Below are 15,941 nucleotides of genomic sequence, written 5' to 3'. Positions count from 1 at the left end.
GTTCAATCCCTCACTACTATAAACCTGAGGAGGGAGAAGGAGAGGGAGAGGGAGAGGGAGAGGGAGAGGGAGAGGGAGAGGGAGAGGGAGAGGGAGAGGGAGAGGGAGAGGGAGAGGGAGAGGGAGAGGGAGAGGGAGAGGGAGAGGGAGAGGGAGAGGGAGAGGGAGAGGGAAAAGGAGAGGGCGGAGAGGGAGGGGGAGAGAATGAATATGTCAGGTGGTGGGGCACCTGCTTGAGCACACACATTACAGTGCTCAAGGACCCGGGTTCAAACCCCTAGTCCCCACCTGCAGGGGAAAAGGCTCATGAGTGGTGAAGCAGGGCTACTGGTCTCTATCTATCTATCTCCCCCTTTCCTCTTGATTTCTCTCTCTCTCTATTCAGTAACAAGTAAATAAATAGAATGTTTAAAGAGAGAAATATATGGAAGGAAAGAAGGGAGGGAGGAAGGCAGCAGCAAAGCCTGTCTGTTAAGTCCCCCTGCCCAAGTTCCAGGAGGCCCCCTCCCCTTGGCGAGGAGGGCGCGCTGGGAGCTCTGGCGCGGGTGCGGCTCCTCGCGGGTCTCTGGCGGCCAGAGCAGAGCGCAGCGGGCGGGACCCGGAGGAGCGGGACGTGCCGGGGGCCCCAGCGCTCATGGCCTCCCGCTCCTGCGCGGCCCAGCACCCACCCCGCCCCGCAGGCTCGGGCCGCGTCCCCTGTGCGCTGCGGGTGGGGCGGCTCGGGAAGCGTCCAGAGTTGGGGACCCGAGCAGGCCCGCAGTCCCTGCGGCCTGGGGTTTGGAGACCGAGAAGGGCTGCGCTTCTCGCTTCACTGGCAACCCGGCCGCTCCCCAGCCACTCCGTAGGCGGCATTTTATCAACTGTATGTCTGTCTGTCCTGGGGGACTTCCTGGGCCATTGCTACAGCCAAGGCAAGAGTACTCCGCGACGCTCCCGGGGGGGGGGCAGCCCCCCCTGGGACCTGGGGAACCTGGTGGGGGGGGACGGGGTGCAAGTGTCCGAGCTGGCCGAAGACTGTGCGCGCCGGAGTCGCCGAAAACTGTGCACCAGACCCCGCAGAGGGACTAAACTGGGGGACCCCCCCCCCCCATACACACTTCCAGAAAGTCATCGGCCAGTTTCTGCTGGAGCCCTTGGGGACTCCGCCCACGCCGCGGGTCTTTCAGACGTCCCGAGGCCAGAGCAGGGGACTGGAGGGCGGCCCGCACCTCCCCGCCCCGGGCCCTCCCCCGGCCCACGGTCAATCCCGAGGCGGCCAGGCCGGGAGCGGCCCCGGGGCTCAGCCTCCTTCTGCTCCGCCCCGGGCGGGCGGCGCAGCCAAAGTCGCGGGCCAGGGCCGTGCGTTCCCCTCCAGCCCCGCGCGGGCGCGCAGCGAGTGTCCGGACCAGTTCAGCCCAGACGGCGACATGGAGCCCGCGGGGGCGCCACCCCCAAGTTTGGAGGCGATGGAAGCTGCGCGCACGGAAGCCCCGCCGCCGGCCGAGGAGCAGCCCGTCTCGGGGGCCCCGTGCACCCAAGGCGGCAGCTCGGAGGCGTCGAGTCCCCATCCCGGGCGCCTGTCCCCCGAGGAAGAGGAGGAGGCGGCGGCGGCGGCGGCCGCCCTGGAGCACGAGGCGTTGCGGGAGCACCGGCGGGGCCGCCGCGCTCGCTCCTTCTCCCTGCCCGCCGAGCCCCTCCTGCAGGGGGCGCGGCTGCTGCAGCGCCTCGTCCCGGGGCTGCTCGCCGGAGACCCCGCCCGGGACGCGCCGCCTCCCGGCCCCTCCGGCTGCTGCGCCAAGTGCAAAAAGCGGGTGCAGTTCGCCGACGCCCTGGGGCTGAGCCTGGCCAGCGTGAGGCACTTCAGCGACGCCGAGGAGCCGCAGGTGCCGCCCGCCGTGCTGTCCCGCCTCCGCAGCTTCCCCATGAGCGCCGCCGACCTGGAGCAGCTGCCGGCGCTGCTGGCCGCCGCCTCTGCGCCCCTCGCCGCGCCCGGCCCCCGCCTGCGGCCGCACTTCCAGCTGCCCGGGCCCCGCACGGCGGCCGAGCGCCTGCGCCTGCAGCGCGTGTGCCTGGAGCGCGTCCAGTGCCCGGCGGCCCCGGGCGCGGAGGTGACGGGCTCCGGCCGGGTGCTGGGCTGCCCGGGGCCGAGGGCCGTGTGGGTGCGCTACACCTTCACCGAGTGGCGCTCCTTCCTGGACGCGCCGGCCGAGCTGCGGCCCGAACCCGCCGAGCCAGAGGCGGCGGCGGCGGCGGCGGCGGCGGCGGCGGGGGCTCCAGGGCCCGGGGAGGGTGAAGAGGAGCCGGGCGCCGAGCGCTTCTATTTCTCCCTGTGCCTGCCGCCGGGTCTGCAGCCCCGGGACTGGGGCGACGCGGGGGACATGGCGGGCGGGGCTGTGCACTTCGCCGTCTGCTACCGCTGCGCGCAGGGCGAGTTCTGGGACAACAACGCGGGCGCCAACTACACGCTGCGCTGGGGGCGCCCGGCCCAGGCGCCATGAGCCCCGGGCCCCGACCGCGCTGAGCTGGGGCGCGCGGGTGTGCGGGGACCCGGCCGGACACTCTGCTGCGCGCCGTCCAGCGGGGGCCCCGGGCACTCGCTCCCCGGAGGACGCACACTCAGCCTGGCGGGGAAAGCACCGACCCTCCCCGCCCCTTTCTCTGGCTTCTGGAGGTCTCGCCCCACGGCCCACTGGAAGGAGTCTGCGTGGCTCAGAGTGGTCGCTTTCTGTCCAAGACGCCGAGCAGCAGTTAGGCCTCGGGGTTCGATTATCACCATGCATGTGCCGTTTCACTCTGCTGGGGACCCTTTGGTCACTGGAGGAAAGGACTAGGCTCCCCGCATCACCGCCTGTTTCAGAGCAAACCTGCGGAGTGGGGGTGGTGGTGGCGGTGGAGGGGGCTGGGCTTCGGGCTGGGCTTGACCTTTTCCCTCCAGTGAGATCTGGGAAATGTTTGCCCAGACTGGACGTGCTTGCGTGTTTGTGTACAAACGTGGCCTTTTCAATAGTAAAACCACGTGCGCGCCCTTGCTGCCCCGCTGTTCCATCTGTTCCAACAGAGAGTCTGCAAGCCCTCAACTTAGTCAGGTGATCCTCGCTCCTGGTGAAGGAAATGTTGGGGCGGTTCACAAGAGCCCCCCACCCCCACCCTCTCCGCCTCAGCGGGGCACATAGAAGCCACCTGCTCTCAGGGCCGCTGCTTGTCAGAGAAGCTGCACTCTCAGGCTGGACTTCAAGGTTTTCTGTCCCTGGCAGGAGCCCCAGACAGGGGTTGGGGGTGGGAGTGGCTGAATGATGAATCATCCGGTGAGTGCTGCTGAGAACTGAGAGGACGATGGGCACTCGGCCCTCCCTTAACTGCTGGTGGACACCAAGAAGTAGCCACGCGGGAGGCTGGGTGGGTGCAGTGCCGGGAATGAGGTCTGGACTTCTCCACACCTCCATGTTACTTAGTAACTTGCCTTGCTTGAGTTTTCACATTTCCCTGCAAATGGTCAGTAGGATACATTCCTTTTGTAGCAGTGGTGGTTGAGGAAGATTTTACTGTCTCTCCACAGATCAACGTCAACATTGTGCATTTAAATTCAGTGGAAGCCTGTTCTCTTAGGACCTGAAAGCTAAGAAGGGTTTCCTCCGTTTTAAACTGCTGGGGTTTATTATTATTTTTTGAAGAATACTATTTTGTGACACATGAACTGTATGAAGCTTAAACTTCAGTGTTTATAAGTAATGTTGCTGAAGCAGTCATGTGCATTCATTCACACATAACCTGAGATTGTATGATATTCAAATTCAAGTGAATTTACTTACTATCTGTGATTGCTTTCCTGACTCTGTGGAGCAAGGTGAATAGAATCTGAAATATTTACTCTCTGGCTTTCTTTATAGAATCTTTGGGGGCAGGGTGGTGCTGCACCGGGTTAAACGCACATAAGACCCAATTGCAAGGACACATACAAGGATCCTGGTTCCAACCCCCGGCAGTATATATATATCCCTCTTCACTCTCAATGTCTCTGTCCTGTTAAATACAGTTAAAAAAAAGAAGAAATAGGGGGTCGGGCGGTAGTGCAGCAGGTTGAGAGCACGTGGCATGAAGTGCTGCAAGGACCAGTGTAAGGATCCCGGTCTGAGCCCCTGGCTCCCCACCTGCAGGGGAGTCACTTCACAGGCGGTGAAGCAGGTCTGCAGGTGTCTATCTTTCTCTCCCCCTCTGTCTTTCCCTCCTCTCTCCATTTCTCTCTGTCCTATCCAACAACAATAATAATAACCACAACAACAATAAAACAAAGAGGGCAACAAAAGGGGAAAAAAATAGTCTCCGGGAGCAGTAGATTTGTGGCGCAGGCACAAAGCCCCAGCAATAATAAGTTGGTGCAGTTGAAATACAGCACCCATCTGAAAACACACACACACACCACCACCACCAGATTTGTTTGTGACTTCAGCTCCAGACATACTTAGTTTCAATGCTGGTATGGGGGCATCCATTTTGAAGACAGCAGTAGTGATCAAAGTGATTGATTTACCTTGGAGAAAATGTTAATTTATTATTGGAAAAATCACCAAACATTAATTCTAATTTGCACTGGAAGTATATTTGACTTTTAAAAGTTGCCAAACGGATGAAATAATTGCCACGAGCGACATTACTATTTTGTTACTAAATGTAAATACAAGTGAGTTTTACATGTGATGTTTGGTCTTTGGCTAGGGAGACATTTGTTACTAAAAGTGCCTTGTTGAGTTATAAGAACCTCTAGCTAGACACACTGTGTATCTTTTATTGTTTTAGCTTTGAATGCATTTTAGTTGAAAGGTATGGATAGTGTAAATAGCTTTTGAAAAGAAGTGTTTGTATAGACATGCTGGATTATTTCGGACTGATGGAAGGAAGCTATGTGAGTCACTATTCCACCAACATTGTGCTGGATGTTTTGGATTTGTTTAGTTAGATTAAGAGTCCTGGAAGGTAGCCCAGTCCAGAGAACACACCCAGTGACATGCAGGTATCAAGCCCTGTGTTCAGTCCCTGGCACAACATGGGAGCACCAAGGACAACACCAAGGGTACTCCACAGATGGTGACGTGGTGCTTTGGTCCCTCTCTTTCTCTCTCTCAGACATATAGAATAAGACTTGGTCCAGGGGGCTGGCTCAGCAGTACCATGCCTCTGAGAGACCCTGAGTTCATTTCCTGGTACCAAATTTTTTTAAAAAGCACGTATTAGGAGGTCAATATATAATGATTAAAACAGAGATTCTTGTGCGCTTTGAAATTGTACTCATCAGGGGAGCCGGGCAAGTGCAAGGAAGGGTGAAAGAATCCCGGTTGAAGCCTCCGGCTCCCCACCTGCAGGGAGCTCCCTTCACAAGTGGCAAAGCAGGTCTGCAAGTGTCTGTCTTTCTCTCCCCCTCTCTGTCTTCCCCTCCTCTCTCCATTTCTCTCGGTTCTGTCCAACAACAGCAATAACAACAATAACAATAGTAACAAGGGCAACAAAATGGCCTCCAAGAGCAGTGAATTCATAGTGCAGGCACTGAACCCCAGTGATAACCATGGAGGCAAAAAAAGAAAAGAAAAAAAAAGATGTTTTATTGTTATAAAAGCACTGGCTTCAGATGTGTATCCTGAAATTCAGGCAATTAATTTTTTATATGTTTGTCATAATATATAATGAATGTCAAATGTGATTTTGGGGAAAGGAAATCTAGCTTTGTTCTCCCTCAGATCTTGGAGGACAGCTTTTCTAAAGTTTAAAACTTTCTGATCTGTCTTGAGAAGCCCAGTCTTTCTATGAATGTACTTTTCTGGATGGCAGCAGCTTGGCTAGTCAACAGCTTTGCCATGTGTATGACCCACAGGGGAGCCCTGTCCACCCGACACTGAAGGAAGCTTTGGTGCTGTGGTTTCTCTCCCTCTCTCTCTGACTCTCTGTTTCTATTTGAAAGAAAAAAAAATGTAGGAGCTTGACAGTCTTCTAAACTTCAGTTTTGTAAGTGCCAATATTTCCTTGTAGTCTAATAGTCAACATTTTGTAAATAAATTTAAGGACATTAAAACAGGTTTTATTTGCTTGGGGGGAAAATCAGTTTTAGAGGGAGTTGTGATGCTGGTCAGAATGGAAAGTATTTATGAATTCATTTCCTCAGTATAATGAACACACACACACACACACACACACACACACACACACACACACACACACTCACCCTAAAGTAGAATACTCACAATATAGCCTTTTCTTTTCCCCCAGCAGTATTTTACCTTAATTCAGAGTGTTATTCTCCTGAAAATGTAATAGTCTGAGAATCTCATACAGCTCCCATGATTGAAATCTAAATTTGCTCAGTTCCTGGAGTTACTCTGACCTTATAAGATGGAGGGTGTGGTGGTCCGTGGATCAGGTGTCATGGGGTGTGGAGTGATGTGTGTAACAATCCCTGAAAAGTGCAAGAATATGCCTGGGGCCAGAAAATAGCTCACTGGATAGTGTGCTTCTTTGGCATGTGTGCAACCCAGGTTGGAGTCTGGCCCTCACTCATAGTTCCTCCCCACCTCTCTCCCTCCCTCCCTCCCTCCCTCCCTCCCTCCCTCCCTCTTTGTCTCTGTCTTCTCTATGTGAAAAAGTCTTCCTGAAGCAGTGAAGACCTAGAAAAGGAAGAAAGTGGAAGAAAGAAAGAGAAAGAAAGGAAGGAAGGAAAGGATGATAGAAGGGAGAGACAGAAGGGAAGAGAAAAAGGAAGAAAGGAAGGAAGGAAGAAGAGAGAAGAGGAAGAAAGAAAGAAGGAAAAGAAAGGAAAAAGCAATCAGTAACTCTAAGAGTGGCCATGTGTCTGCTCTGGCTTTCTTGGCGCTCTCTGGGTTTATGAAGCCAGCTGATTCTCTGATTCTACTACCCACCAAGGAGGCCAAGATGCTGTCTTAGGAAGGGGGCACGCGCTTAGAAGCCCAGCAAGCTCTGGCAGCACCAGTGAATCCCAGTTCTAAGCAGCCCTTCTGCAGCATGGAGAGCTGGGTGTGGTCAGCTGTGAATTATGGCCATGGAACAGGCAGAGGAGCTGTCAGATGGGCAGTGGGATTTCATCAGACCTGCCCTCACCTGCCGTGCCCTCTCTGGGCCGTGACTCAGGGCTAGGGCTTCCCTGCTGATGTCAGTCTGATTCACTCTTCATCCTCTTCTGTTCTGTTCTGTTCTGTTCTAGTGCCGCCAGGCTTATTGCTGGGACTCAGTGGCTGCAAGACTCTATCACCACTTTATGGTGACCATCCTCCCCACACTATTATTATTATTATTAATTATAAACAGAGATAGATGAGAGGAGAAAGAGAAACACCTGCAACACTGCTTCACCACATGTGAACCTTCCTTCCTGTAGTGGGAACCAAGGACTTAACCTCAGATTCTTGTGTGTGGTGGTATGTGTGGTTTACCAGGTATGCCACTACCTGGCCCTGCACCCCTGGTTCTTGAGCCTGCCTGAAGATGCCAGCTAGCTGAGAGAGAGCCTTCTCTCTTCTTTCTGCTGCAGAGGACGATAGGTTTTGCATATCTTAGTGTTTTCTTCACTGTCTTACGCTCTCTTACTCTATCTGTGACTAAGAGTTGTAGCTTGATGTCACCGAGGTATTGTGACCTGTATCACATGTCCTTTGTCAGGACTTCCAGGCACAGCTGGAGGGAGGAAATGGGATATTATGCTTTTTTCCTGACATCATGGAGTGTAGACAAATGTGCTTTTTTTTTTTTTTTCTCCTCATGCAGTAGAACGCAGGTTTATAGGTGAAAAGACATTCCCCGGGTATGTGGTTCTGTAAGCAGTCTGACAGTAAACTCAGTGAATTGTTTGCAGCTGAGTCATTGTCCAGTGGATCTCGGTTATGCCAGGTCCTGGGTGGGTTGGGATGTGCTCTCTGTAGCCCACAGGCCAAGGGGCCTCAGGCAGGGTGGCAACTTGAGATCTGCTCAGTGATCCCAGCTTTCCTCCACAAAAGGGTCCTGCTAGCCTGTAGACGAGTGAGTTGGTGTCTTAAAACTGCTGGACAAGGCTGTCCCTCTCTTCTCAGGAACTCTTCTGTCAGTAGTTCTGCAGCAGACACGTCTGACCAGGTGGCCTGTGTGCTATGTTCCCCTCTAGACCACCTTTAGCTGGTCAGGGGAATGGAGAGCAGAATCCCAAAGGGTTCTTTAGCCTTGACTGGCCATTGGAGACATAAAATGTATACTCTGGTTCACAAGGGTTTAAATAGTTTTCATCTTTTCTGTAGAATTTGTATTTTGTAGAGCTTTGTTCTTTGACTGTAGCAAAGAGTGAGCAGATATAATGGAAGAAAGAACAGAGCCACATTTCAAATATTTCTGAGATGGCAAAGACTTTTTTGATCTTTTTTTAAAAAATAATATTAAAACTTTTTAAAATTATCTTTATTTATTGGATAGAGACAGCCAGAAATTGAGAGAAAAGGAGGATATAGACAAAGAGAAGAGACAGAGAGACACCTGCAGCCCTCCTTCACCACTCGTGAAACTTACCTCCTGGAGGTGTGGAACAGGGGCTTGAACCCATGTCCTTGTGTACTGTAATGTGCACACTAAAATAATAATTTTATTTATTATTGGATAGAGACAGAGAGAAACTGAGAGAGGGAGGAGAAAGATAGGGAAAGAGACAGGGAGATACCTGCAGCTCTGCTCCACCACTCATGAAGCTTTCTCCCCTTGCAGGTGAGGACCAGGGGCTTAGAACCTGGGTCCTTGTGACTGTAATATGTGCGTTTAACCAGGTGCACCACTACCTGGCTTGAGATTACAAAGACTTTGAAGGCCCACTTTTTAGTATGATGTGCTGGTGAGATTTATCCTTGTGAATCTAATGGAATAGTTAGATGTCGAGTTAAGTCATGAGCTTTGAGGGAGTCGGGCGGTAGCACATCGAGTTAAGCGCAAGTGGCGCAAAGCCCAAGGACCGACGTAAGGATCTCGGTTCCAACCCCCCCCCCCCACTCCCCACCTACAGGGGAGTCACTTCACAGGCGGTGAAGCAGGTCTGCAGGTGTCTGTCTTTCTCTCCCCCTCTCTGTCTTCCCCTCTTCTCTCCATTTCTCTCTGTCCTATCCAACAGCGATGACATTAATTACTACAACAGTAAAACAACAAGGGCAACAAAAGGGTAAATAAATATATATATTTTTAAAGTCATGAGCTCTGAGTCGGTTTAGCTAGAAACTCTACATAGATACAAACATCTCTGGTAAACCAAAGATATTTTAGTGCCGGGTGGTAGCACACCTGGTAGAGTGCCCATGTCACAATGCTCCAGGACCTGGGTTCAAGCCCCCGGTCCCTACCTGCAGGTGGAAAGCTTTACAAATGGTGAAGCAGTGTTGCACATGTCTCTCTGTCTCTCTCTCTGAATTTCTGACTGTCTGTATCAAATAAATAGAGATAGTAAAAACAAACAAACTAAAGATAAAAGCAAAAATATTTTAGAGAAATTCGCAAACCTTCAAATAAATTTGCTCTTGGTGGGGGTAGATAGCATAACGATTATGCAAAGAGACTCTCATGCCCGAGGCTCCAAGGTCCCAGGTTCAGTCCCCCATACCACCATAAGCCAGAGCTTAACAGTACTCTGGTAAAATAGATAAATAAATAAAATAACAATAAATTCGATCAGGATACTTTCTCAGTGACTGTATGCTCAGGTTCTTCAAATCTAATTACCTGAAATCCTTTCCCAAGGAAGGAAGGTAAGTAGTCTTGTGCATCCTGACATGGGAAAGGTGGTCTGAAAACCTGAACTGGGAAAGATACTGAAAGAGCATGAGCTTTGTGAACTGTGCTCAACGTATTTGATTTCTAGGTTGCAAACCGAGCTAGCACGCCCTGCAGATGGCTCTTCTGCATCGATGCATTTAATTTCTAAGTTGCAAACCAAGCTAGCACGCCCTGCAGATGGCTCTTCTGCAAGTAGCTGCACATGCGCTCCTCTGAGGAGGAATCCTGTGTAACAGATGACAGGTTCCTGGCTGCAGGAAGGCCTCTTCAGAGGGCTGCCTTGTGGGCTCTCCAGGGAACCCGTGCTTCCAGCAGCTGTCTCCACAGCTCTGTGTGAAGAACCTCTGTGTTTCGCAGGCTGTTCTGGTGCAGTGAGCCACAGTCTTCCTCCCTGAGGTGTTTTTTTTTTTTTAATTTTATGAGAGATTTTTTTTTGAATGTTTGTATTAATGAAACAGAGCTGTGAGTTTATATTCAGAATCACTTCCAGAACATTCCACATATATGCTCATTTTCATCTGGTTATGGGACAGTTATTTTTTACACACGGATAAGCACGTTTATTTATTTGTTTGCCAGAGGATGGCTCAACTCTGGCTTAGGGTGGTGCTGCGGATTGAACCTGGGAATTCAAAACCTCAGGCGAGAAAGTCATTTACGTAACTATTATCCTGTCTCTCCAGACAGGCATGTTACATATATTTTTAACATTTTTTAAATTATTTTTAGGGGAGTCGGGCTGTAGCGCAGCGGGTTAAGCGCAGGTGGCGCAAAGCACAAGGACCGGCATAAGGATCCCGGTTCGAACCCCGGCTCCCCACCTGCAGGGGAGTCGCTTCACAGGCGGTGAAGCAGGTCTGCAGGTGTCTGTCTTTCTCTCCTCCTCTCTGTCTTCCCCTCCTCTCTCCATTTCTCTCTGTCCTATCCAACAACGGCAATAACAATAATAACTACAACAACAAAACAACAAGGGCAACAAAAGGGAATAAATAAAATAAATATTTAAAAAAAAAGAAAAAAGTATTTTTATTTATTTATTGGATAGAGACAGGTGGAAATCTAGAGGGAAGGGAATGATAGGGAGGGAGAGAGACAGACAGACACCTGTAGCCTTGCTTCACCACTTGGTGGGAACCAGGGGATCCAACCTGGGTCATTGTGCATTGTAACATGTGCACTCAACCAGGTGCGCCACCACCTGGCCCCGCATATTTTTGATATTACATTTTTCACTCTGAAAAACCTCGAACCTGTTGTCACCCATCTAGCAGTGAAATACAAACCCCGTCTCTCAAGGTCTACTTGTATAGGACTTGACGATTTATAGACTGGCAAAGTAGCTCCCTCCACGGATAGTTTGCTGCTTGGCCATGTAGCCAACCCGGTTTTGAGTCAGGCCCCTGTTAAAGGAAGTTTTAGCACTGTGGTAGTTTGGTATGCCCTGCCTCTGCCGCTCTATCTTTAAAAATAAAATAAAGAAATAAAAATAAAGAAAGGGAATCGGGCGGTAGCGTAGCGTGTTAAGCACATGTGGTGCAAAGCGCAAGGACCGGAGTAAGGGTCCCAGTTCGAGCCTCCGGCTCCCAACCTGCAGGGGAGTCGCTTGTCTGTCTTTCTCTCCCCCTCTCTGTCTTTCCCTCCTCTCTCCATTTCTCTCTGTCCTACCCAGCAATGACGACAACATCAATAACAATGATAATAACTACAACAGTGAAACAAAGGCAACAAAAGGGAATATTTTTAAAAATCTGAAAATTCAGGGAGTCGGGCTGTAGCGCAGCGGGTTAAGCGCAGGTGGCGCAAAGCACAAGGACCAGCATAAGGATCCCGGTTCGAACCCCGGCTCCCCACCTGCAGGGGAGTCACTTCACAGGCGGTGAAGCAGGTCTGCAGGTGTCTGTCTGTCTTTCTCTCCTCCTCTCTGTCTTCCCCTCCTCTCTCCATTTCTCTCTGTCCTATCCAATAATGACAATAACAATAATAACTACAACAATAAAACAACAAGGGCAACAAAAGGGAATAAATAAATAAAATAAATATTTAAAAAAATTGAAAATTCATATATCTTGGGTGGGGAGAAAAGTATAATGACTATGCAAACAACTCTCATTCTTGAGGCTCCCAGGTCCCAGGTTCAATCCCCTGTGCATAAACCATAGCTGAGCAGGGCTCTGATTAAAATATATATATATATAAATTTAGTGGGGTGTGAAGGCCCCTGAGATGTCCATAAATGAACTAAATGCAGAGCTGCAGATGTCAGTGGGTACAAAACTGCAGACAAGTTCAGTGTTGTGAAATGTGTATTATGCTTTTTTATTTTTGCAAAAAACTGAAAAATAATTAAATTAATTTAAAAAACTTCCTTCCCAAAGAAGTTCAGTGAGTCTCCCCTATCCCCCAGAACTAGAACCTGGAGGGGAGGCTTTTTCCGTGCCCAGGTCCCCAGCAACTCTGAACTGTTTGCCAGACGGTCATTGAGAATGAATTTCTGGATGGGTGTGATATGCTCCGAAGGACTGGCTTTTCTGGCAGAAGAAAGACTTTCAAAGGAGCGATGCGAGCGCTGAACTCTAAGCCCAGGACGGGTCCACCCAGTGTGACCTGCCTCTTGCCTGAGCAAGTGGGGGATGCAGTGCCCCCGGGCTGGGCTGGGCTGCTGTGGGTTGAAGGCGCAGCTTCTCAGCCTTGGCTTTGAGTGCTCTCATGCCCAAATGGTCTGACTTGCAGAGTCCGTGTGTTTTGTTTTATTTTATTTTATTTTATTTTATTTAATTTTATTTTACCAGAGCACTGTTTAGCTCTGGCTTATGGTGGTCCGGGGATTTGAAACTGAGACTCTGGAGCCTCGGGCATGAGTCTTGTATGCGTAACTATTATGCTATCTACCCTCCACTCTTTGCTTTTTCCTTTCCTTTCCTTTCTCTGGGCCTCAGTGCCTGCACTTTGAATCCACTAATCCTGGAGGCCATTTTTTCCTCATTACTGTTATTATTGTTGTTGTTGCTGCTGTTGTTGGATAGGACACAGAAATAGAGAGAAGAGGGGAAGTTAGAGAGAGGGAGAGAAAGATAGACAGACACCTGCAGACCTCTTCACTGCTTCCAAAGAGACCCCCTGTAGGTGGGGAGTCTGTTCTCTGTCCTCTCTCCCTCTCCCTCTCCCTCTCCCTTCTCTCTCTCTCTCCCTGTCTCCTCTTTCTTTTTTTACCAGAGCAAAAAGGGCCTTTCCTTTCCTTCCCTTTCCTTTCCTATCCAACACAGCAGCAGCAACAACAATAATAACAATAGTGAGGAAAAATGGCCTCCAGGAGCAGTGGATTCGTAGTGCAGGCACTGAGCCCCAGAGATAACCCTGGAGGAAAAATAAATAAGTAAATCAATAAACAATTCATGGGCACAAACATGGAAGGCACCTGGGAGAATTCCCCACCACGTGATGACTGAGGGTTGGATTCCAGGGCAGGGAGACCCAACTCACTGTGCAGAGGCCCCCTGCAAGAGGGCGGGTTTGCTTCTACTGTGGGAGCCCAGGGATCCACGTGAGGTTGGCTGTGACCCGTACTGTGTACGCCCTGGCTGTGTGTGTGTATGTTGGGAGTCCTTCCTTCACCTTTGTGGAGGTACTGCTTGGGGGTGCTCTGATTTCCAGAGGATGCAGGTAAGGTTCTAGCTGTCTCTGGGGGTGGGGGTGGGGTCTCAGAGCCACAGCAAGGAGACCATCTACTTTTGTTGGCACAGTGCCTGCTCTAGAACTAAACCGCAGCAGGTCAAACAACCAGCGCCCTTAGTAGCTTTGAAAGTATTATAGGCTGGGGAGACAGCAGAATGGTTATGCAGAAAGATCTTTGGGTGAGGGAGACAGTATAATGGTTATGCACAGAGACTCTCATGCCTGAGACTCCCATAGTCCCAGGTCTAATCCCCCCCCGCCCACAACCATAAGCCAGAGCTGAGCAATGCTCAGGTAAGAAAAAGAAAGAAAGAAAGAAAGAAAGAAAGAAAGAAAGAAAGAAAGAAAGAAAGAAAGAAAGAAAGAATAAAAATTAGGGGATTGGGCAGTACACCTTGCTGAGCACACACATCATGCATGAGGACCTGGGTTCAAGTCCCCAGTCTCCACCTGCAAGGGGGAAGATCCACAAGTGGTGAAGTAGTGCTGCAGGTGTCTCTCTGTCTATCTCCCCACCCCTCTTAATTTCTCTCTTTCTCTGTCAAATAAATATATATTTTTAAAAATTAAAAAGGATCTTCATGCCTGTGGTACATAATGTTTCAGGTTCAAACTCCATTACCATCAGAAGCTAGAGTGTAGCAGAGCTCTGGGGGAAAAGGAGGAGGAGGAGGGGGAAGGGAGGAGAGGAGGAGGAGAAGGAGGAGGAGAAGGAGGAGGAGAAGGAGGAGGAGAAAGGGCAGGGGTAAATAGCATAATACCTGAGGCTCCAAAGTCCCAGGTTCAGTCCCTCGAAATGCCATAAGCCAGAGCTGATCAGTGTTCTGGTAAAAAAGAAAGAGGAGGGGGTAAGGAGGGAGAGGGAGAGGGAGAGAGGATGGCGAACAGGTGGTAGAAGAAGAGGAGAATGTTATTTCAGACAGACTCTTCATGTGATTACGCTGGGTAATTTTTATATAGTGCATCCTAATAATGGGAGAGCAGATGCCTCACTCGCTTCATTTGTAACAGTTGCTTGAGGAATGTTACCCATGGCATAAGGAAGACTCGTGTGGTTTTCAATAGTGTCTGCTTACACTGAGAGCTACTGTAGTCCAAACCCAGCCTTCAGATTGCTCCTTGGTTGTTTACAAAGAGCAAGTGTTGCTCTGTGGTTTGAAAATGTCTTCTCGGGCTGGTGAGAGAGCACACTTGGAGAGTGCACTGCTTTGTCATGGGCACTACCCAGGTCAAGCCCGGCCCCCACTGCTCTGAAGAGAGCGTTGGTGCTGTGGTATCTCTGTCTCTATACAAAAAAATAAAGAGAAGGAGGTGAAGAGGAAGATATATTTTTCCTAAGCTGAATATGGGCCCCAGGTCAAATCAATGGGGTTTACAGTCAACAATATTCTTACACCTTTCCCATATTTGGGAGCTGCTCTCTTCCCTGATCCAGCTTCCTGGTCCTTTTTCCAGCCATGACATCATCTCCCCTGACAATAACTTGGGTCCACCTGCATTATCAGATGTCAGTTCAGGCTCAGGAAAAAAACAAAACAAACAAACAAGCAAACAAAAAACACTAGTATAGTCATAGACTCTTTGGAATATAACTAAAATAGGCCTACTATCTACAAAACGGAAACCCCTCCCCCAACTCTTCATCTGCACTATTCCAGCCTTTAGGTTCATGAATAGTCAACAATTTGTTTGGCTTTATATGTTAACTCTTCTTTCAGCCACCAGGTTCCAGATGCTAACATGATGCCAACCGGACTTCCCTGGGCAGACGACCCCCACCAATGTGTCCTGGAGCCCCGCTTCCTCAGAGCCCTTCCCCAGTAGGGAAAGAGAGAGGCAGGCTGGGAGTATGGATCGACCTGTCAACGCCCATGTTCAGCGGGGAAGCAATTACAGAAGCCAGACCTTCCATCTTCTGCACCCCACAATGACCTTGGGTCCATACTCCCAGAGGGATAAAGAATAGGAAAGCTATCAGGGGAGGGGATGGGATACAGAGTTCTGGTGGTGGGAATTGTGTGGAGTTGTACCCCTCTTATCCTATGGTTTTTGTCATTGTTTCCTTTTTATACATAAAAATTATTTTAAAAAATTAAAAAATACCATTATCCAGTGTCTGGGGACAGAGGGATACTTGACTCTAGGCTATAGCCAGACTGGCACACCTGAGGCCTTGGGTTTGATCCTTAGCATCAAATTTGGTGCAGCACTATTCTGGTCTCTCTCCACCACCGTCCCCTCACCCTATTTTTTCTCTCTCCTCCTCAAAAATAAATAAATAAATACCATCACCCCCCAAAAAGATGTCTTTTCATCTTTTTTGAGAATCTTTTTTATTACTATTTTATTTATAAAATGGAACTATTGACGCAACCACAGGATAAGAGGGGTGCATTTCCACACAGTTCCCACCCCCAGAGCTCCATATCCAGTCTCCTCCCTTGATAGCTTCCCTATTTTGTATCCTGGGAGTAAGGACCCAGGATCATTATGGGGTGCTTTTTCTGTAGGTG

At 50.1% G+C, this 15,941-nt stretch overlaps 1 protein-coding gene across 1 annotated transcript; it reads left to right on the top strand.

Moving 5' to 3' along the window:
- The first annotated feature begins 634 nt into the window (after positions 1-634).
- PPP1R3G (protein phosphatase 1 regulatory subunit 3G) lies at positions 635-2,688 on the top strand. The gene is made up of 2 exons (XM_060190777.1): positions 635-775; positions 1,014-2,688. Exons 1-2 carry the CDS (start codon positions 635-637, stop codon positions 2,475-2,477), a joined length of 1,605 nt encoding a protein of 534 aa, XP_060046760.1. The 3' UTR covers positions 2,478-2,688.
- The last annotated feature ends 13,253 nt before the right edge of the window (positions 2,689-15,941 follow it).

The sequence above is a fragment of the Erinaceus europaeus genome, chromosome 4, assembly GCF_950295315.1.
Source record: "Erinaceus europaeus chromosome 4, mEriEur2.1, whole genome shotgun sequence".
Taxonomy (NCBI): Eukaryota; Metazoa; Chordata; class Mammalia; order Eulipotyphla; family Erinaceidae; genus Erinaceus; species Erinaceus europaeus.
The sequence above is the reverse complement of the archived record's forward strand: the minus strand, read 5'-3'. Positions and strand labels throughout refer to the sequence as shown.